The following is a 20,748-nucleotide window of genomic DNA, read 5'->3' as shown; positions in this document are numbered from 1 at the left end:
GTTGTCATCCACTCCCTGGTTCATGCCCCACCGGATGCACTCACGCCCACACGTGCAAAAATAATTTTTAAAAAATGCCTTCAATGTGAAATAGAGAAATTATGTAATCAGTCTCAGGATTAGATTCGTTTTGGACCTTTATTGGCTTTCATTTGCTGGCCCCAGGATATATATATACAGCTACACAATTAAAAAATAAAGTACGTATCATACATGTAATTCTCAGTTTGAACGTGCATGAGAGCAGGTAATTTGTCCCTCAATTATGTCGATGTGGGTTGGACACAGTTAATATTTAACGACGTAACACTACAAACTGCAGCTGCTTGGTTAATCATTTTTCCTTTCAGGTCAGGAGAGAGAAAAAAAATCTGCACGTTCATTAGCAAAAAATGCCTCTCACTGTTGGACGTACTGACAATCATGTTGACCTCGGACAGGTTTTGAAATACAGTCAGTAAATTAAAAAAAAAAAAAGGATTTTAATTTTGTGAAGAAAGTGTAATCTTGAGACTTTTTTTATATCAATTTGTAAGCAACTGTATATAAGTAAGAAAAAACATGCATTGAAAAAAGTAAATACAAATGAATACAATCTTAAATCATAAATCAAATACATATAATATATCCATTGATTGTATCAGTATCAGTTTGTCGTCATCTGGGGCTGACGTTTACTACCTCTTACTTGTTACCTACAGACACAAAAAGAAAAAGCACGTTGAATTCAGGATTATTGAACGTGACATTTTTGCGAGCCTTAAATTATTTAATCTAACAGAACCAAGAAAATCGTACCTGCATTTGTCTATCAAAGCTCTCTAAATGCCGTCAACCTTTCAGTCGTGTAAAGACCAGCCAGTCCCAAATTGCGACGTCCTCCACACAAAACAAATAACATTTGCATTTAAAATCGTTCATATAATATAATATTGATAGCAATTTATGTCACCAATTCAAACCACGCCCCCTGGTGGCTGTAATTACCATAGTGAGGCTATCAGAGCCGTTTGAGGCAAGGAATTACTTTAACATCTATTTATGTTCTTTTCCTGCATTTTGATTTTAAGAAAATTGTAGCAATTTTACAAGAACATTTTTAGATAACATTTCTTTTCATGACAAGAAGAAACCGACTGGAAGGTTACAAGAATAAACTTGGCATGTTATATGAAAAGAAGAAAGTCCTATTGATTACACAGTTTGCATTTTGATGACAATAAAGTTGTATTTTTCTTTTACAAATAAAGTGTAATTTTATGAGACTAAAGTAGAAAAAAAATAAAGCTTAAAAAATGTATAAAGTAGATAATATAAAAAAGTTCAATTTACCAATGTTTGTGAAGTCAAAGTAGTCTTCTTCAAAATCTATAAATCCTCCATCAGTCCTTTTCCTGAAAACACAATTTCATCATTTCTGGCCTAGAACTCTCCCCTCATCCCTTACTGGATGTTTTTGGACTAGACTGAAATATTATTTTGTGATCCTGACTCACCACATCCCAGACCGCCTCTTTTTGACCAGGAAGACGATCAAAATGACAATCATGATGATCAGCAGGGCCGCTGCCAGTGATCCGAATAGAGCTCCATAGAAGCCCGGACCCCAGCGTGAGCGGTCACATCGTTGGCCGTAATACTGCCTTATGCTTGACCCGTCGCAGCTAAAGGAAAAACAAGCAAATGTGTGCATTCTAATCCATACTAACATACACCTGCTGGATAAGGGTGAGGCTTTTTTTTTCTTCTTTTCTTAAATGGAGTGTATGCACCATGTGGTTGAATAAAGTCTACAAAATAGTAGACAAATAACTGAGGGACCGCTTCAATTAAAATTGAGGTTACTATCTGAACTTAGGCATCAAATGGAGGCAATCTAATGGTATTTTTTAAGTGGATGATTAATTGGGCATGGTGTCACATGACAGAGGCCACCATCTTGGGTAGGGCGATTGTTTGTTGAAGAGACATAATTGAGTCGGTTAAAATTTGAGTGAGGTGAGGTGTTTATTTATTTAAGTGGACAAAGCAAGAGATGATTAAGTGAGGCACGGAGTGGCATGTAGGCCGCTTTGTTTAACTTGACAAGCACTAGGCAAAATATTCAAGCCAAGGGATGGATGGCATCAAATATAGCAGGCGTGGGCAAACTTTTGTGCTCAGGTGTTACATTTGGTTTTTAAAACTGATAAATAGGCCAGGACATTTGTAAATTATGTTAAAAAAGATTATTTATTATTATTATTTAATAATAATAATAATAATAATTATTATTATTATTATAATAATAATCCATTGCCTTTCTTCAAAATATTATCCTTTGTATTAATTTAAATAACCAATCGTGTAATACGATGCATAACAAAATGCTAATATTTTTATATTCCACTTGTTTAATGAATACACATTTTTTAAATACGGTATATATACACAAAAATCAATAAATAATGAATGATAGGCAAACAAATATAGAACTGGTTCATGGCCTGGATAAAACTATAGTGGGTCATACTTTGTCACGCCTCTCTGGATAGTGCAGGTGCACCTATCAAAGGGTTTTACCTGCACACGGCCCCTTTGCGAAGATCATTGTGACATTTGCCGTGTCCACTGCAGTAGTCCGGCATCTTTTTGCAGAGTGCAACGCACTGCCATTGACCCTCAATCACCTCAGCAGTGTAATTAGGAAAACTGGAGCAGCTGACAAAGCGCTCAATGTCCGTGATATCTGATTGCCGACAAAAAATTTTTTATTTGAGCCACAAAAACAACAAATGAGGTTGGATTTACCGTTAATCTGGGGTGTTGGGGAGACGACTCCCTTGAAGAGCACGCTGGTGTTATCAAAGGCTTGAGAGATTTGCTGGATGTTGTCGCTGTCCATCAGAATGTTTTTCAAAGCGCCATCGAGCTTCGTGTTGAGCCAATTGATCTGTGTAGCGTTATTCTGATAGGCGTACTGAGCTTGGCTTGTAGCCAAAACGCTTCTCGGCCTACGACAGGGAAACGCATCGTCGCCAAATGAAGATGTTTGAGACGAAAACGAGAAAATAACGGGCAGGGTTTCACCTACAACGACTCTGTGATGTCTACTCGTGGGTCGCCTTTCTTCAGCAGAGATCTCGACTATAGTAGAAAACACAAATAACTCATTGATGAGGGAATTTAAAGCAGAGCCTTCAAAGTGCAAACATCAGGCCTGTATTTAAGGTGCTACGCTAATTGCTAAATGCTATAGATGGTAGAATCTGGTAAACTATTTAGTCAATGAATTGTTCTAATCATATTGTACTAAGAACATCACATATTTGACTTGACACAAATAAATAAATGTCTACCTTCTTAAATAACATTTCAGAAAACCGGATTTTTGGTTGGTCACTCAGAGAGCGTTCCATCCTCCTTGCTTCAATAACATCTCCCGGTCTATAAAGTAAAAATCAGACAACAAATGAAAAAAAGCTTGAATCGAGCAAGTAATTTGAACAACTTGATCAGTAAACTTACAGTCGCTCGACAACTTGTACTTTTTTAAAAGCTTGGGAATCGGCTTCTTTGCACAGTGGTTCAAGCTGAAAAAGAGGATCTCAGAAATGTGAGGCTAACCAATATTCAACCAGTCTGTACTCAGTTAATAAAGAAAAAAAACACACAACTGTACCTTCTTCACTAACGTATCGTTGAAATTTGATGTTGAGCGCAAATCATCTAAGAACGGGATCTTGATATCCAAAGTAATATTTACTTTTCGATCAGGTATTGCTGTGGTATCTGTAAGGTGAGGGGAAAAAAAATAACTCAACAGTACATATGCATAAAATAATTTGTACAATATGGACTAAAACTTTCAAAAAATCCTTTTTGACAATTCCAGGTTTGATTAGCAATTGCACAACTCAAAGTATCACTGCAAACCATTCAGAAAGGTGAAGTTTTCCTTACTGATATCAGGAGATATGTTGTTTGGTCCAAGGTTGCAGGTATCTCCAAAGATACCCTCTTGGCAAACGCAGTGGCATTGATTGAGTTCTGTACTGAATATGCACTTGCCCATCAAGCACTGACAGTCCTCGTCTCGACACTGTGTGACCGTGGAATTACTCGTTGATGTGGGAGTGGACTTAGTGATGGTTGGAGATGTCATGATGGAATTCACTGCACTGGTCTCGGTAGTTTGCATTGTTCTCATGGTGGTGGCTGTTTCAGGAGTTGTGCTTGACTCTTGACTCTTTGAAGAGGTATAACTCATGTGAGTGGTCATTGGTGGGATTGTGGAAGGCAAAGGTGAGGAAATGTCAGTATTTGTCGAAGTACTGGATGTTGCTGTCGATGGACTGTTGCCGGTAGTTTGCATTGTTCTCACGGTGGTGGCTGTTTCAGGAGTTGTGCTTGACTCTTGACTCTTTGAAGAGGTATGACTCATGTGAGTGGTCATAGGTGGGATTGTGGAAGGCAAAGGTGATGAAATGTCGGTATTTGTCGAAGTACTGGCTGTTGCTGTAGATGGACTGTTGCCGGTAGTTTGCATTGTTCTCATGGTGGTGGCTGTTTCAGGAGTTGTGCTTGACTCTTGACTCTTTGAAGAGGTATGACTCATGTGAGTGGTCATAGGTGGGATTGTGGAAGGCAAAGGTGAGGAAATGTCAGGATTTGTCGAAGTACTGGGTGTTGCTGTAGATGGACTGTTGCCGGTAGTTTGCATTGTTCTCATGGTGGTGGCTGTTTCAGGAGTTGTGCTTGACTCTTGACTCTTTGAAGAGGTATAACTCATGTGAGTGGTCATTGGTGGGATTGTGGAAGGCAAAGGTGATGAAATGTCGGTATTTGTCGAAGTACTGGATGTTGCTGTAGATGGACTGTTGCCGGTAGTTTGCATTGTTCTCATGGTGGTGGCTGTTTCAGGAGTTGTGCTTGACTCTTGACTCTTTGAAGAGGTATGACTCATGTGAGTGGTCATAGGTGGGATTGTGGAAGGCAAAGGTGAGGAAATGTCAGGATTTGTCGAAGTACTGGGTGTTGCTGTAGATGGACTGTTGCCGGTAGTTTGCATTGTTCTCATGGTGGTGGCTGTTTCAGGAGTTGTGCTTGACTCTTGACTCTTTGAAGAGGTATAACTCATGTGAGTGGTCATTGGTGGGATTGTGGAAGGCAAAGGTGAGGAAATGTCAGTATTTGTCGAAGTACTGGATGTTGCTGTCGATGGACTGTTGCCGGTAGTTTGCATTGTTCTCACGGAGGTGGCTGTTTCAGGAGTTGTGCTTGACTCTTGACTCTTTGAAGAGGTATGACTCATGTGAGTGGTCATTGGTGGGATTGTGGAAGGCAAAGGTGATGAAATGTCAGTATTTGTCGAAGTACTGGATGTTGCTGTCGATGGACTGTTGCCGGTAGTTTGCATTGTTCTCATGGTGGTGGCTGTTTCAGGAGTTGTGCTTGACTCTTGACTCTTTGAAGAGGTATAACTCATGTGAGTGGTCATTGGTGGGATTGTGGAAGGCAAAGGTGATGAAATGTCAGTATTTGTCGAAGTACTGGATGTTGCTGTAGATGGACTGTTGCCGGTAGTTTGCATTGTTCTCACGGTGGTGGCTGTTTCAGGAGTTGTGCTTGACTCTTGACTCTTTGATGAGGTATGACTCATGTGAGTGGTCATAGGTGGGATTGTGGAAGGCAAAGGTGAGGAAATGTCAGGATTTGTCGAAGTACTGGGTGTTGCTGTAGATGGACTGTTGCCGGTAGTTTGCATTGTTCTCATGGTGGTGGCTGTTTCAGGAGTTGTGCTTGACTCTTGACTCTTTGAAGAGGTATGACTCATGTGAGTGGTCATTGGTGGGATTGTGGAAGGCAAAGGTGATGAAATGTCAGTATTTGTCGAAGTACTGGATGTTGCTGTAGATGGACTGTTGCCGGTAGTTTGCATTGTTGTCATGGTGGTGGCTGTTTCAGGAGTTGTGCTTGACTCTTGACTCTTTGAAGAGGTATGACTCATGTGAGTGGTCATTGGTGGGATTGTGGAAGGCAAAGGTGAGGAAATGTCAGTATTTGTCGAAGTACTGGGTGTTGCTGTAGATGGACTGTTGCCGGTAGTTTGCATTGTTCTCATGGTGGTGGCTGTTTCAGGAGTTGTGCTTGACTCTTGACTCTTTGAAGAGGTATGACTCGTGTGAGTGGTCATTGGTGGGATTGTGGAAGGCAAAGGTGAGGAAATGTCAGTATTTGTCGAAGTACTGGATGTTGCTGTCGATGGACTGTTGCCGGTAGTTTGCATTGTTCTCATGGTGGTGGCTGTTTCAGGAGTTGTGCTTGACTCTTGACTCTTTGAAGAGGTATGACTCGTGTGAGTGGTCATTGGTGGGATTGTGGAAGGCAAAGGTGAGGAAATGTCAGTATTTGTCGAAGTACTGGATGTTGCTGTAGATGGACTGTTGCCGGTAGTTTGCATTGTTCTCATGGTGGTGGCTGTTTCAGGTGTTGTGCTTGACTCTTGACTCTTTGAAGAGGTATAACTCATGTGAGTGGTCATTGGTGGGATTGTGGAAGGCAAAGGTGAGGAAATGTCAGTATTTGTCGAAGTACTGGATGTTGCTGTAGATGGACTGTTGCCTGTAGTTTGCATGGTTCCTGTGGTGGTGGCTGTTTCCATTGTTGTGCTTGATTCTCGACTCTCAGAAGAGGTATGACTCAAGTGAGTGGTCACTGGTGGGATTGTGGAAGGCAAAGGTGAGGAAATGTCAGGATTTGTCGAAGTACTGGATGTTGCTGTCAACGAATTGTTGCCAGTAGTTTGCTTTGTTCTCGTGGTGGTGGATGTTCCATGTGATCTGCTTGACTCTGTTGATTCAGTGGGCATGAATGTTGTAAGCGATGCAGTCCATGGGAATAAAGTGGAAGAAAATCCCCTAGTTGAACTTTCCTGACTGTTTTTTTTAGTTTGAGTTGTTTTTGTTGTTTTTGATGTATACTTTGGTTCTGAAGATAAGTATGAACTCGTTGATGGTCCATTGCTGGTTGGAGAGGACTGAGTTGTTTTCAGATTCATTGAAGTTGTCCTATATTCAGATGAAGTTAGCTGTGTGGTGGATATCTCAATTGACGTGTGCCATTCTGTGGGAACGATGGCTGACACAGTTTGTGGCTCTGAAGAGGACAACGATCTTGTACTTGTTGATTCCTGAGTAGTTGACTTAGTACTGCTGTCATCAGGTGTGGATCTTCCAAATGTTGTTTCAAATGTATGCTGTGGTTTTGAAGATGGATAAATACTCGTTGCTTGTTTGGTGGTCCAGAGAAAGGGTTGAGTTGTGTCTGTTTTAGATCCAGAAGAGGTAAGACTCAACTGGGTAGTCACTAGAGCGAATGTGAAAGGCAAAGGTGAGGGAATTTCAGTACTTGTAGAAGAATAGTAAATCATTTATATGGATATAAAATATGCCTGTTGCAACATAATACATCACCATTATTTCATAATCAATTTTTAATTTGAGACGTGAATAAATATTTGAGAAACACCAAAACACGTTGTTTAAAAAAAGTTTTCCAAATCATCAACAAAGCATTCATCTTTCATTTTCAAAATTTTGTGACTTCATTTAATTTTGTTACTTTCCATAATGTACTTTGTTTTATAACAAACTTGATTTGGACGATGAAAATATTTTTTCTAAACTTATCATCTAGACCAGGGGTTCTTAACCTTCGAATGATTCCAGACCCCCAATGGATTGTCCAATATGGTACCATACCCCCTTCACTTGACTGTTGAAATAATTATTAACCCTAACCCTAAAAAGAAGAGCAAGAAAGAAGAAAGAAGAGCTTTTGACCTCATATTTACTTGCCTTATTATTCCTTCTGTGTTAATATTTTCCTTAGGGGAGGATGGGTGTGTGAGTGTGATGCAGGACAAAATAACTGCTGTGGTGTGGGAGTGAGGCGTGAATATGAATGTTGTGGGTGAGGGGGCGGACGGCTTTTTGACGCTACAGCAATGTTGTGGTCAGTTATGCTGCTTGTCAGCTGATGGCCACAACACCCACTGCCTGTGCTGTCAGTGCTGCCAACTCTACAGATTAATCGTTAGGTCTGCAGATTTTTACGTTCATTTGAGATTGTCAGATTTTAACTACTTACAAGCATAACGACAGTGAACAAGAACATAAGCATAACTAAAAAAAATAACCTGTGAACAATAATAGGTACAAAATAGAAGAAAATAACGAGAGATACTAAAAAAATACCTGATTACGAGAGATCGAGTCCCATACCCCCAGCATTTGGGTCCCATACCCCCAAGGGGTATGGATACCCCCGGTTAAGAACCCCTGATCTAGACAATTATTAACAATATTATAGGTCAATGTTTCTTAAGTGGATAACTTACACAAATTCATATTATTTCATCAATAGAGGGAACGAGACTTACCTTGTTCTTGTGTGTTTATCACACTGAATGCAAGCATCATGATGCCTACGGTCATAAAAACAGTGGAAATCCTCCTCCACATCTTCAGGCTCCCTTCTTGTCAAGTACGTATCCAAAAGATGAATCGTTTCAGCATACTTATAAAGATGGAGAAAATATTAATAAGTACCTACTTCCGCGATATATGATTCACCGTAGTTCAGTTTGAACCTGCTCAATTGAATCGTTTGTATAACACGTGTCATAAATGATCAACGGGTCACCTGAACATTTCCTGATATTGTGCCCTCCCTCAGCAAATGTTTCATGTATTGGAGCAGAATGGCGCAACAGATTGACAAGTCCCAAGTCCCAGCAAATCCCCTGAAAGTACACACGCAGGTTCAGGTCTCTGGACAATACTTGGGGGGGGGGGCTAGGTCGGGTATAGAAGTATTTATCACAGTCATGTAAGTCATTGAAGTAAACATTCACGTCTCACAGGAAGGCTTATCGCTTTTATCAGTTTAAAAATACATACAGAATTCAAATTTAGTTGACTTTCAGCATAAAAAGCAAATCATTAATTTTGGAGCCCATTATAAAAACAGTTGACTTTACAGGTTCAAGTTAACAGTTGAAACCAAGCGTGTACCGATCGCAGTTTTCTTATGTGCGTCCTATCGAGAAAAAAAAAAAAAGGGAGCGCTGAGAGAGTTGTAAAAATAATTGAATGGAGATTGACGTCCACTTGACGCTTTTCATTTGATTGTTTGACATGAACCATTTAGCACCACTGAGTCACAGTCAGACACACACAAAAAGGAAAACAAAAGAACAAAAGATCAAGATTTAAAGTTTACAAAGTTCAGGAGAATGGAGGAAGTAAATTACTGAAGGAGAATAAGGAAGTAACCAAGAGTTATGTTTAACAATTTATTAAAGAAGGTAAGTGAAGTGTAACTTGAGACTTCTTGTGATTAAGTGATAAAAAAATTAACTTGAACTGATGTAATAAAGTACACTAATTCTATTTCTTTTGGATACTTTTATTTATTAGTTCACTCAGTGCATCACACACAGGTCTAACATAATATACAATGTACAAAAACAGTCTCTGCAATCACATTGCAACTCTTCACACTTGCGCCTCCAGATTTTCTTCCGTTTCCGCTGCCGTCGCTTCGGCTCGCCGACGCTCCGCCTCTGTCACCGTCATTGGATGAAGGGGGAAGAACCCCGCTAAACCTGAGGGAATAGAAATGGTGATTCTTGGAGCATGTCTTAACAGTTGAGTACAATTCATAGGCGAAAGATCGGAAACCATTTGCGCTCATCTACCTCATCCATCCAGTATTATGATATCTCATTCAAATGTATAAGTTTTCTCCTTACAGAAGTATAATGTATGCAAACAAACAACGCAGACACACCTAGAAGTTTGGCCACTGGCTTGGTGGTGTGGGCGCCGCAGCCGATCCAGTACTTGATGCGGTCCGAGTTGAAGCTGACCAGCTTCTCATTGTACACGTTGGGCAGTGGGTCGTATGTACCCAGCTGCTCAATGTACTTGCCGTCCCTCGCCCGCTTGTTGAACGCCGCCACGATGCGGTAGAAGGGTCTGTTGGCCTGCTTGTGACCTGCCAGAGCCATGCGGATGACCACATAGCCCCCGTGGTACCGCTTTAAAAGCTGCGACGCTGCAAAAGGAGATTGGATAGGTAAAGGATGTGTAGTGAAGTTGGTGAAAATCTACAGTACATTTTTTTTCCTGTATCTTTTTTTGGGTTGCTTCTCAGTGCTGTGCAGGTCCATGTTTACGTTCTGGGTAGCTATGCCCAGTTTACAATTTTATATCGTATTAATTTAACTATGTCTCATGTTTGTTATTGGCAAAACTGATGTAAATTTAAAAATATGGTTTTGATGATATTCAAATGGACAAATATCAATACTTTATTACTACGTTATCTATTTTAATCAATACATTATTACGCTTATATTATCTCCAAAAGCCAAATAGTTGGAGGGAGCAAGCAACGGAGTCGTAAACAGAGGACAACATCCCCACCCAGTCGGGGTTCTTCATGTAACGGTAAAGCGATTTAATTTTTATTGCTATAGATGCAGTACTTACTTATATGGACCATGATGCCCACTGAATACTTTCAAAGCTGCAATAATCACAAAAATAAATAAAAATGACGTTAAGATGCCGTTCTAATGTTTACATCAGCTCAGCCGAGCTAAACAGCAAATAAACGAGTGGAAAATTGAACAGAATACCTCTGAAGTCTTGGATGGGGAAAGCAGCACAATGTGCCCGCTTAACAAAGGAGAATTGAGGTTTTATGGAATATAGAGTGCCTGTTTTGGTCGCGTTGCCCAAAACTAATGTGACATTTGTCAGGGCGCAGCCATGTTTCTACCGGAAGTTGCGTCATTTTCAGACAAGACGTTGAAAGGTTTCCGCCGATAGAGGGCAGTGTTGCACTGCTAAGCCACTGCGCTCGCGAATTTAATAATTTAGAAATCTTTTAAGCATAAGTGTCAAAGATATTCTTTTTTTTTTTAGCAATATAACATTTCTTTTAATTGTAAAAGAGATTTACAAATCAACGTCAAAAATACGTTTTTGGGACACAAAAAGTATCCGTGATTCAAATTTGCTGTCAACCTGCAGTGTCATAGTAATGTCAGCAGGATGTACTAGAGGTTAGCTCGTCTGTTCTCGGGTTTGAGAAACAAAAATTTACTTTGGTGATTTAAACAAGTTTTTTTTTTTCTTCTCCCTACTGATTTCCATTTTGTTTAAACCTGTTGATTTTGATCTTTTATTTTGTCATCAAATAAAATTATCCTGGTACATTCTTACACATTCCAAAACCATGTATGTTAGTTTCATTGAAGAATGAAGACTGAGTAGTCAGGAATGAGTTTGTGAATTCTCGATATGTGCTCTGCGACTTACTGGAACCCAGTCAAGTCAAGTGAAGTCAAGTCAAATCAAGTGAATTTATATAGCCCTAAATCACAGGAAGTTGAGGGTGTATCCTGCTTCTCTCACCCTAAAGTCAGGTAGGCTCGGCACTCCTGGCCCAGAGGACAAGCCTAAAAAAATTGGCTGTGTATTAAAAAGGGTCTACAAGAGGCCAGAAACTTCTCCAGCATAAACTTGTGAAATTCACATAATATATTAGAGTCTAATCCTGAATTCCCATTTGTGCCACAAAAATGAGAGCCCAGTGAAAGAGCTAATTAGACAAAAGGCAGGGTGCTGGCAGCAGGTTATTTATTGCGTGCCTGTGAGTGAATCCAAGAAGCAGTGGTGATTAGGAACATATGCACATGGGGATCAACGCAACATAGTACCAACTGTGCCGCTCCAGCTCATTTCCATACATTAATTCACTCGTCTACATTTACTAATTCCGTCAAGCATGTCGCGATAAAGTCCCGGATCACACTGAGGAAATGTTTCAAAGTGACCCATGGCACTGAAATAAACACGATCATTAATATGTTGGATTTTTTAACACCACAATTTGATCCCATCATTTCAGGCATGTAACAGTGCTAAGCCACACCCAAAACTTGGCCAATCACAGTGGATAACAGAGATCGCATGCTTTCCTCGCTGCACACCTTTGAATTCAATCGACAAAGTTTGCAACTTATTTCTGCTCCTTTTAAAGATAGCTCTTCTTAAATGATGTGACGTGCAGATGATTAATGAGAGCACACCTTTGTCTGCTCTGAGGTAAGCTGAGCATTGTGCAAGCATATATATTTTTGATTTGTACTAATAATATGTGAAGCCTAGCTACTGTCCCAAGCTGAACCAGTTCAGCTAACAAGGCTTGGTGCAACACTTATTTTAGCCTATTTTTGCTTATTAGCAAATAGAGAGCTAGCCAGCTTTGCATAACAAGTGTTTCCCCTAATATCTTATGTCTCTATCCTTAGGGTCATGCAGTGCTGTTTGACTTTTCTTCTGTGCAACAGACCAACCAAACCTTGGATGTGAGTCGAGTGCACTAAACAATGAGCCAGGACCATCCCTTCAAATAGTGAGTTTGACTATTCTTTTCATTCATGCAGTCATTGGAAGTATCATGTTGAAAAGCTTGCTAGCATACTGATTTTTAACACCTTAAATGGTTTTGTATATATTTATGGCTGAGTATGTAGTGTGTGGTGCACCCGAGATGAGCAACATACACACAAACTGACAGACAAAATGATATCTCCAACTACAATCAGAATCATCTTCACCTAAATCAGATGCTTGTTGTAGTACTGAGACTTGCCTGTGATTGGCAGCCTAGTGCCACTGGTGGTAGTGGAGGAATAGAAGAAGCTAGTTTGACTTTTAGCTTATCTGATTAATACATTGGGGTGGTTGTCATTTTTAATTTGGTGAATGACTTTTGTGATACATCATACAAACACTCAACACAACCAGTTGCTGCACTAATTGTCATCATTGCTTTGTTCCTAGTTTTCTCTCATTCCACTCTTGCTTTATCTAGTTCTGCTGCAATAAACCTGAAGGCTTACCGGAATCAAGCCTAGTTTGGAGGGTCTCAGAATGCAAAAACAGTCTTTAGCTAGACATGGACAGAGGAAAGAAGAAAATCCTCCCGCCGAAATGAGGGAATTCCACAAATTGCCGTTTTGTCGCAAAGTAATCCTGTTACTATTGCGAAGAATTTGAGACGGTGTAAACATGGAAATAAACTGCTCATGTGGCTGTAGCGTACAAACACACTCTCGGCTCGCTCCAGATATATAATAGACTTCTGCAATACAGGAAGAGATTACAATTTAAGATTTTCATTCTTTCTTTTTCTTCAATGTACTATTTCCGTGAGCCTCATCTGCAAGAATTTCGAACGTTTTATACCAAAAAAACCAAAACAAAAAAATATTTTGAACATTTTATACAAAAAGAAAAACTAACAAAAATAGTATTCATGTTAAAATATAGAAATGAACTTTTTTATGACTCACTTTAAACCCTAAAATTGAAAAAACACATCATTATTAAAATAAAATAAAAATGGGAAAGCTTTTTAAGAATAACCAAAAACTACTGCAACCAAAACTACATTGTACTTTTATTAAACTAATGAAAAGTAACAACCCTGGTTGCGTTTAAATTCCAATCACATTTAAAAGTAAAAAATTAGCCTGTTTGCCTCACAGTGCCGAGCTTTGACAATAAACGCTTTGAATCTTGAATATTTGGAGTTCGAACTGCGGTTACCTTTTTGGGTATCATTTCTGACTAACTTGGACTCGCTCCATTTGTTGCTAGATTTGGGTCATCTATGCACAGGCTTGATTTTCTTCACATAAGAAATGAGTGACAAGCATGTCATCAAGGCTGCATCTTGATGCTAATACCTTCTGTTGCCAAGTGCCCAGGTGACAGCTGGGTTGACTGCTTGCTGAAGGGGGGGGGAGTGAAAAGGTGACATTGACACTGGTGCACCTGGGTTCATGGCTGGCCAGACACACCATAGCACCAATTGAATGTGTTTGAAAATATACCCCAAAGTTGGAATTGCCATCATCAAAACTTTTGTACTGTTTTGTTTTCGTGCAGCAATAGTCCGCTAATGATCGCGTAGGTGCTTATTTGGTTAGGCCATTTTTTGCTTTGGTAGGTTTTTGTTTGCTTAGTGTTTTGTTGCATATTACCATGAAGCCCCAACAATTTGTGGTTTGTTTTTAGCCGTTTGCATTTTTCTAAGGAACCTCAGCTATTTACTCTAAGATAGTGGGAAAGTCCTTGCGAATAGGAAAATAGAATTCTGTGTCAAGAACTTGTGTTTTGACTGCAAGAGGAACGTTGTTGCTGGGGGTGCAACCAAGTTTAAATTTACTCAATGTCAATCTGCCCTATATGCATGTGCATGAACGTTTAGATATATATATGAATTTCATATTCAAGTGTTTTTTATTTAAATATTCACTGCAATTCTGACTCGCTAGAAAGAATGAATGGCTGTTACTTAAAAAAATATCTGTTTGTACAACCATTTGAACAAATGCAATGGATCTCAAATGGGAATTTTTGTTGAGGCAGTTTGCATTTGATTGGTCGTCTATAAAATAAACTAACAAAAGGCACATTAACATTCATAATCTTCATTCCATTTCGCCGCATGACAAATGACTGTCAGCTGCAGCGGGGTGTATTAACAAAGAAGGCAGCGCATGAATGTTTTGTATAAATGATTGCGTAGATGTGTAGCAACACGAAGCCCAATTGCCTCACAGTCATTTCTGGATGCAATAATCTACCCCCGCCATACTATTTCACTCCAATGAGTGCTTGTCTCTATTAGGAGCCTTAATGCTTGATGATGTGGCCTATCTTCAAACAGTAATGCTGATGGTATGGCCCTCAAGCAGTGCGATCGGGCCAAGGCCCAGCCCACTCTGCTGCATAGAGGGCAATAAAGACACAAGGAGGATTAGTGTTGTGTTCCTAACAAAGTGGATGCCAGAGAGCGAGAGGGCCATGCCCATGGGCTCCTCCACCGCTCAGCCCCTGCACTCTTTGACACCCCCTCCCCGAACGCCGCTACTTGGGTTTCCCCGAGGTCCGCTCTCTCCCGGGGTGCTCTGCGGATGTGCGATAGACTCTCGAGTGGGTGAACTCGTGTCGTCGCTAAAAGAGGCAGCGAGGACGCAGACAGATAATCCACGGCTTAAGCAGCCAGCTCCGCAGCAACTTTCCCCCCTAAACAAGGGAACATGTGTTAAAATAGTTCAAACTTAATTCAATCACAGAACCGCACGGCGCGTCGCTGCTGCCAAACACTTTCCCCACAAGTCGGCAAAGGAAGATCACGCTCTTGACATGGAGGTGGAAAAATAACATCCGCAAACATTAAGATGTGATTTTAGCCTGCAATTTATGGCTCACTCATACTTGATAGTCCAGGCTGAGCAAATATGCAACGTTAATTTGAGCACACTGCTTGAAAGTAGCCAAACTTGACATCTTGACGATGCAGCTACAATATTCTCGATTGTTGTTCAGCTTTTATAATTCGTTGCCTTCTTCAGTGGGTTCTTCAGATTTGGTTCAAGGCCGCAAAATGGGCGGCAGACTTTGGAAGATGTTTGCATGTACTTTTCTTGTTGCAAGTCAATTTTTTTTTCATTTCAAATTTGTTGAACATTTCTTTGCAGCAAGGAAACCCCCCAAAACAGTTTACGAACATTTGGCGAAAATTCGCAACTTTGAACAAACTCTGACAAACTGACTAGATCACCAAACTCTAGTTAGATTACCAGTCTCTATGTGTTCCTACAGAATTTGTGAGTGAATATTTATTATTCGAACGAATATACTACTTGGAACGTGATGCTAATTTTCTATTAGCCTATATAAGGTGTGTGATTCTTTTTGTTGTGTGTTTAATCTTACATTAAACTCCAACTCGGACTGAATCACTGCTCTTTATTGACTGAAAATAGTTTCTGGGTGAAAAGAAAAATAATGCCAGGCAAAGTGAACAGCTGTTACCCACATTTTGCCTTGAAAAGATCAGCATGACAGATCGCACTCTCAGGATAACCTCCGTCTAAATGCTCCATTTTGTACAGTACATAATGACATTTACACAGCATATGTGCACATATGGAAGCTGTTAATTCTCATTGTAAGGCCCCATCCCGATTTGTCTGATGTGGGTCGTCTTCACTCCTCGAGCTGCAAGTGGTGGCGGAAGCATTTGCTCTGAGAACATAGGCCTCGCTCCGCTAATACTTGGCTAAGTTTACATGTTCATTCACGCATGATTACGAAGGGAGGTTGTGACATACGCAATTGTTTCAGTATGTCAAGTGGCGCTCCATGGAAAGAGGCCTTCAACACGAGATCAGTGTGATGTAGAACAGCTCAGTGGCACACTTAACCTCCAGCAAGATTTAATTGTTAACATAAAACATGATGGAGAGATGTGACTGTTTTATGATTTCTTCTGTACTATGATATGAATAAAGCAGTAGGCTGTAAATCAACATCAACTGATTTTAATGTGAAATAAGGTCATTGGCTGGTACCATTTTAATTAGGGGGTTCGCTTTAATCGTGACTCGTATGTAAAAAAGGGGTGACTATATGTGTGACCAACAAAAATGGAAAAAGTTGCAGTCTAGTTTTGTTTGGTAGGAGGCTACTTCCTGGTTATGCTACGTTTTGAATGTTCAGGCAATACCATTTTTTAAAGTGGGCAGGTGACAGGTCTGTGATTCAACAAGTTATTTTTTCAAACGTGTATTTCACTTACCGTATTTTCCGGACTATAAGGCGCACCTAAAAACCTAAAATTTTCTCAAAAGCCTACAGTGCGCCTTATAGTCCAGTGCGCCTTATATATGGACCAAATTCCTAAATTTAAACTGGCCCGAAGCATTGTGTCATAAAATAAATCATAAGTGGCCCGCTGAAGACTATGAATCATTAATCCAAAAAACTATGGATCAGCATTTTGTGATTATAAAGTAATTTGTTGCGTCTGAAGTTGAAATGAAAAAGATAAAATGGAGAATGATTTGATTTGGATTAAAAATCTGACATGATGCATTAATGGTGCGCTTTATAGTCCGGTGCGCCTTATATAAGGACAAAGGTTTAAAATGGGCCATTCATTGAAGGTGCGCCTTATAGTCCGGTGCGCCTTATAGTCCGGAAAATACGGTAATTTGTTAGTCAGTATTGTACTTCTTGTTTCACCAAAACCAACTCTCAACGCAAAATTGTACGTGTACCATATTGCTATTTATTTTTACTTTCTGGCAAGTCAGCAACATTTGGGGTGCATCAAATTAGGGAGATGAATTCTTAAAGCTTTCCCCTCCCCCTGCAGCACAGAGGAGGTAAAAGGCATGCAGGTGTCGTCTATTTTTACCTGAGTAAGCCTTTATAGATTAGCACCATTTAGCAGGCTCTCTGCACTGCTTTTGCTATAGCTCAACTCCCAAATAAAGTGCGAGGCATTCGCTTAATCCCGTCCTCTTTACAAACATGTACAGACTATATTTTCAAACAATTTTGCTTGAAATATTGGAATGAAAATGTGTTCCCTTTATTGTTGTCATGGGCTACATTGGCAGTGGGGGGTGTAATTTTTTATTTTTTCACAATAGTCATTATTCTTCCTCTTCCAAACTATCGGCACATGTTTGATTTCCGCTTAAAAAGGCGAGCGTGATGCGTCCCTATGATTTTAAGTGTTCACAGCGCTCCTAGAAGTGGCACTACTGTCCCGTGCAGATAAGGGTTGCGGGTGCAATTTGCTCATAGCGCAGCCTTTTTTTTTTTTTGAGAGAAGCCTTTTTTAAAAAAAAAACCCCCATATTTCAGTGCGGCTTTGACTTCAGTGAGGTGACATTCCCGGTCGCCGCCATCAAGATCCAACGGTGGCCATGCTGCTCCCGTAATCAATTATCCATGCATAACAGTGTGCGCGACATGAATCGCTCTCCTCTGCCTTGATTCTCAAGAAAAAGACAGACCCTTTCATTTGACCCTTTAGAGGAGTTGATAACATTTGCAAACATGGAGATATTGACTGAAATCATTCCAGCACACAATTAAAGAAGCTTCTTTGTAACACAGGGCTGGCCACATAGGGGAGTGTTTTTTCTTCTTCTGTGTCTGTGTCTGTGTGTGTGTGGGGGGGGGAAGGAGCAGGAGGAAATAAATTTCACAGCACATATTGCTCCTATCAGACTTTGAGACCACTTGAGTTGTTTTATGATTGTTATCATGCTGCAGCACACATCCAGGCTCCACACTCGTGTACCTCGAGGCCTTCCCTAAATCGAGACCAAACGAGCCTAATTTGGATCAGCGCTGCGTCGTACACCTAAACCAATGAGACATGATTCCCTCAAAAGGTATCCTGTAGCCTCATACCCCCATCCCGACCCAAATTAATTTTTGACAATTACTTTATTTAGAATGGAAAGATAGGTAAGTGCCACATGCTGCTTCAGCAAGTTTGATCAGAATCAACAACCTCTTGTTTCCCTCTTCAACCTTTAGGGGGCGATGGAGGGACCTAAAATCTTTTCAAACGTATTTGTGTCTTGTATGTATATATTATTTGTATATATTATTTATATATGTATATAAAATATAACAACACCAAATGTCCTATCTCCACGCAGTCTTGTTTTGTTAAAGTTTAGAAAAACTAGCAAGTCTCACACTTTTTTTCTCATATCGATGACATCTCAATAACAACTACCACTTGCACACAGACACACATTTTCCGTCCTGTGTCGCCTTTATTCTCTTCATGGGCTCCTTGTCACTGGTCCATATTGAGTCTTGTGGCCATATTGATGTGGTGCTAGTCAAAAGACATGGCAGAATTCCATCATTTCCTTCTTTATTGAGGGGCAGAAAGCTGAGCCCAGTGAAAGGGAGAGCGGGAGGGGGGTAAAAAAAGGGAGCATGCCATTTGGAGCGGCATGTTTTGATACGGACCTATGCGGAGTGAGCAGGGAAAGTGGGCCCCCGTCTGGGAGAGAGGGCTGCGGCTCTGCCATGGAGCTTAAGTCTCCATCTCTCCTAATAAAAAACACTTAAGCCAAACAGCCCCCCTCTGCCCGCGTCTGATCCCGCTAGCTACCTGCAGGCCCTCCACATAGCACATTTAATAAGAATAATAACAGAAGAAGAACACTGTCCTCCGCCAGCGGTGGTCGCAGCGCTGTTTTTCAGGAAGGCTTCTCTGAATATTTTTTTTTTAGCATTCCAACAAACTTCAAGCAACACATATAGTTGATTTAGTTGGTGTCTTTGTCACCCAGCCTTCTCAAGCAGCCTTCTGCCTGTGTGTAATCCTCGTCTCTGCTTCCACAAAAGCCAGAGCGGCAATGTAATGAAAGACTTTTTGCTTTTTCCACAGGAATATAAAGTGGCATTCTTATTTGTTTTGCTTCGTGTTTGATTCCCGGTAATGCAGACAATCATCAGGCATAGGGGGGAGTTAAGTGCATTATAAATCAGCCAGAGAGAGAGAGAGTGAGGAAGAGCTACCTCGCTTCTTCTTCTTGGAGCTCATCCTGATGCCTCCGCCGCTGCCACTTTAGGTTATGTGAGGAGTAAAGTACTTTAGCGGAGAGCGTGGAGCTGCTCCACGGCGGCGCTCCTTTGCATATCAAATAAATGGCGAGGCTGGATGGCGCTGCCAACCAGGACAGCTATATGTGCACTGAAAGGTGCCCTCAAAGAGTGAGAAGAATAGAGGCGGTGGCGACGCGTGAGCGTCGCTAGCGATTGGAAACATCACAGGTGAATATGCTAATTGCCGCCATTCAGCGCTGGCACTGTCATTTGTGACTTTTCACGTTTTGGTGAAAGAATATATTTGACTTGCTTCTCCTTTATTGGGGAAGAAAAAGAAGCCAGATCTGGATTTTCCAGCATTTACAGTCCCCCCATCTCCCCACCCCTTCTTCTGTGTCCTCAATCCACGAGGTAAAAAATCCACACACCACAAAGCGTCCCAGGGTCCAGCAAACAAACAGTTGTACGGATGTACCATTGATTTCACATTCACACGTCTGGACTTAAAGGGACTATGGGATTGCCCGTAGTGAATCCCCCAATCTTTGTGCGACTCACACTCTGTCAAGTTGACATCCTCTCCCTTCTGTAAACTCGCAAGATTATTCACTCAACAGGATCTCCCTCTGCCTTTCATCCTGCCAACGACAGGCCAATGCGGCCGCTGACAGCCCGGCGATAGCATACACATGGAAATGAGCTTGGGTGTTGGGGTGGGTGGTTAATGTTGGCCGCTGTTTGTCAAGAATGCCGGAGGAAGCTTTTGGGGTTCAAGGAGGAGAGAGAGGCGTCAAGTACCCCTTTTCCAATGCACAGTATCAACAACGTGCGTCGTGGTCTCGTTGTAACTTTTGAAGCTCCCTTAAGTGGAAAAACATACATTATGCTCCACAGTCTCCACTTTGCTGCAACGGCCCATATCTTGCTACCTTCGTTATTATTGCTCCAGCAGATTTTTCTTCATTGTAGTTGAGAATCCACATCTAGAAATGACCAAAATATTTTGTTGAGGAGATTTGTCATCATTATCGTCAGAGAAGCCGTAAAACAAAATCATTAGCTTAGCAATATTATACTCCCAGTCTCATGGCAAATGATACGTCAATTTAGCAATTTCATGCTGTATATTTGGAAGCTGCAATTCAGCAGGCACAATTCAAACTTAGTGCAGAAGAAAAGCATCAAAATTTATTTTCTGTTGGACACTAACTGTGGACTCGAAAGAAAAAAAAACATCGCATCC

General features: G+C 40.7%; 2 protein-coding genes across 3 annotated transcripts; both read right to left on the bottom strand.

The window, feature by feature from the left end:
* Positions 1 to 119: 119 nt before the first annotated feature.
* On the bottom strand, positions 120 to 8,812 carry LOC119122986 (mucin-5AC). Of its 2 annotated transcripts, XM_037251723.1 has the most exons (14): positions 8,423 to 8,812; positions 7,162 to 7,347; positions 6,608 to 6,696; positions 3,943 to 5,998; positions 3,662 to 3,771; positions 3,508 to 3,572; positions 3,339 to 3,426; positions 3,074 to 3,126; positions 2,791 to 2,993; positions 2,563 to 2,728; positions 1,497 to 1,664; positions 1,333 to 1,394; positions 799 to 879; positions 120 to 695 (listed from the first exon to the last, which is right to left on the bottom strand). In XM_037251723.1, the coding sequence occupies exons 1-13, from the start codon at positions 8,502 to 8,504 to the stop codon at positions 812 to 814; spliced, it is 3,396 nt and encodes a 1,131-aa protein (XP_037107618.1). In that variant the 5' UTR covers positions 8,505 to 8,812; the 3' UTR covers positions 120 to 695; positions 799 to 811. The 2 variants fall into 2 exon arrangements, 1 of the variants encoding a protein (XP_037107618.1); XR_005097984.1 differs by lacking the exons at positions 120 to 695; positions 799 to 879; positions 1,333 to 1,394; positions 1,497 to 1,664; positions 2,563 to 2,728 and having other exon boundaries at positions 2,906 to 2,993; positions 3,339 to 3,430; positions 3,513 to 3,572; ... (2 more) ...; positions 7,018 to 7,347; positions 8,423 to 8,810.
* A 617-nt stretch (positions 8,813 to 9,429) lies between these two features.
* On the bottom strand, positions 9,430 to 10,856 carry mrps16 (mitochondrial ribosomal protein S16). The gene is made up of 4 exons (XM_037252436.1): positions 10,688 to 10,856; positions 10,539 to 10,575; positions 9,835 to 10,101; positions 9,430 to 9,649 (listed from the first exon to the last, which is right to left on the bottom strand). The coding sequence occupies exons 2-4, from the start codon at positions 10,549 to 10,551 to the stop codon at positions 9,540 to 9,542; spliced, it is 390 nt and encodes a 129-aa protein (XP_037108331.1). The 5' UTR covers positions 10,552 to 10,575; positions 10,688 to 10,856; the 3' UTR covers positions 9,430 to 9,539.
* Positions 10,857 to 20,748: the final 9,892 nt, after the last annotated feature.

Source organism: Syngnathus acus, chromosome 5 (assembly GCF_901709675.1).
Source record: "Syngnathus acus chromosome 5, fSynAcu1.2, whole genome shotgun sequence".
NCBI lineage: Eukaryota > Metazoa > Chordata > Actinopteri > Syngnathiformes > Syngnathidae > Syngnathus > Syngnathus acus.
Note: the sequence above shows the minus strand (reverse complement) of the source record. Positions and strands in the feature narration are given on the sequence as shown.

What these genes read in the sequence shown, in the direction of transcription:
- LOC119122986 (XM_037251723.1), bottom strand. Translation starts at nt 8,504, where the DNA reads ATGTGGAGGAGGATTTCCACTGTTTTTATGACCGTAGGCATCATGATG. An exon ending in GATAAACACACAAGAACAAG is followed by an intron (nt 7,348 to 8,422) that starts GTAAGTCTCGTT and finishes CATTCGCTCTAG; the next exon opens with TGACTACCCAGTTGAGTCTT. An exon ending in CGCAAAGGGGCCGTGTGCAG is followed by an intron (nt 1,665 to 2,562) that starts GTAAAACCCTTT and finishes TTTTTCCTTTAG; the next exon opens with CTGCGACGGGTCAAGCATAA.
- mrps16 (XM_037252436.1), bottom strand. An exon ending in GCCAGTGGCCAAACTTCTAG is followed by an intron (nt 9,650 to 9,834) that starts GTGTGTCTGCGT and finishes CTATTCCCTCAG; the next exon opens with GTTTAGCGGGGTTCTTCCCC.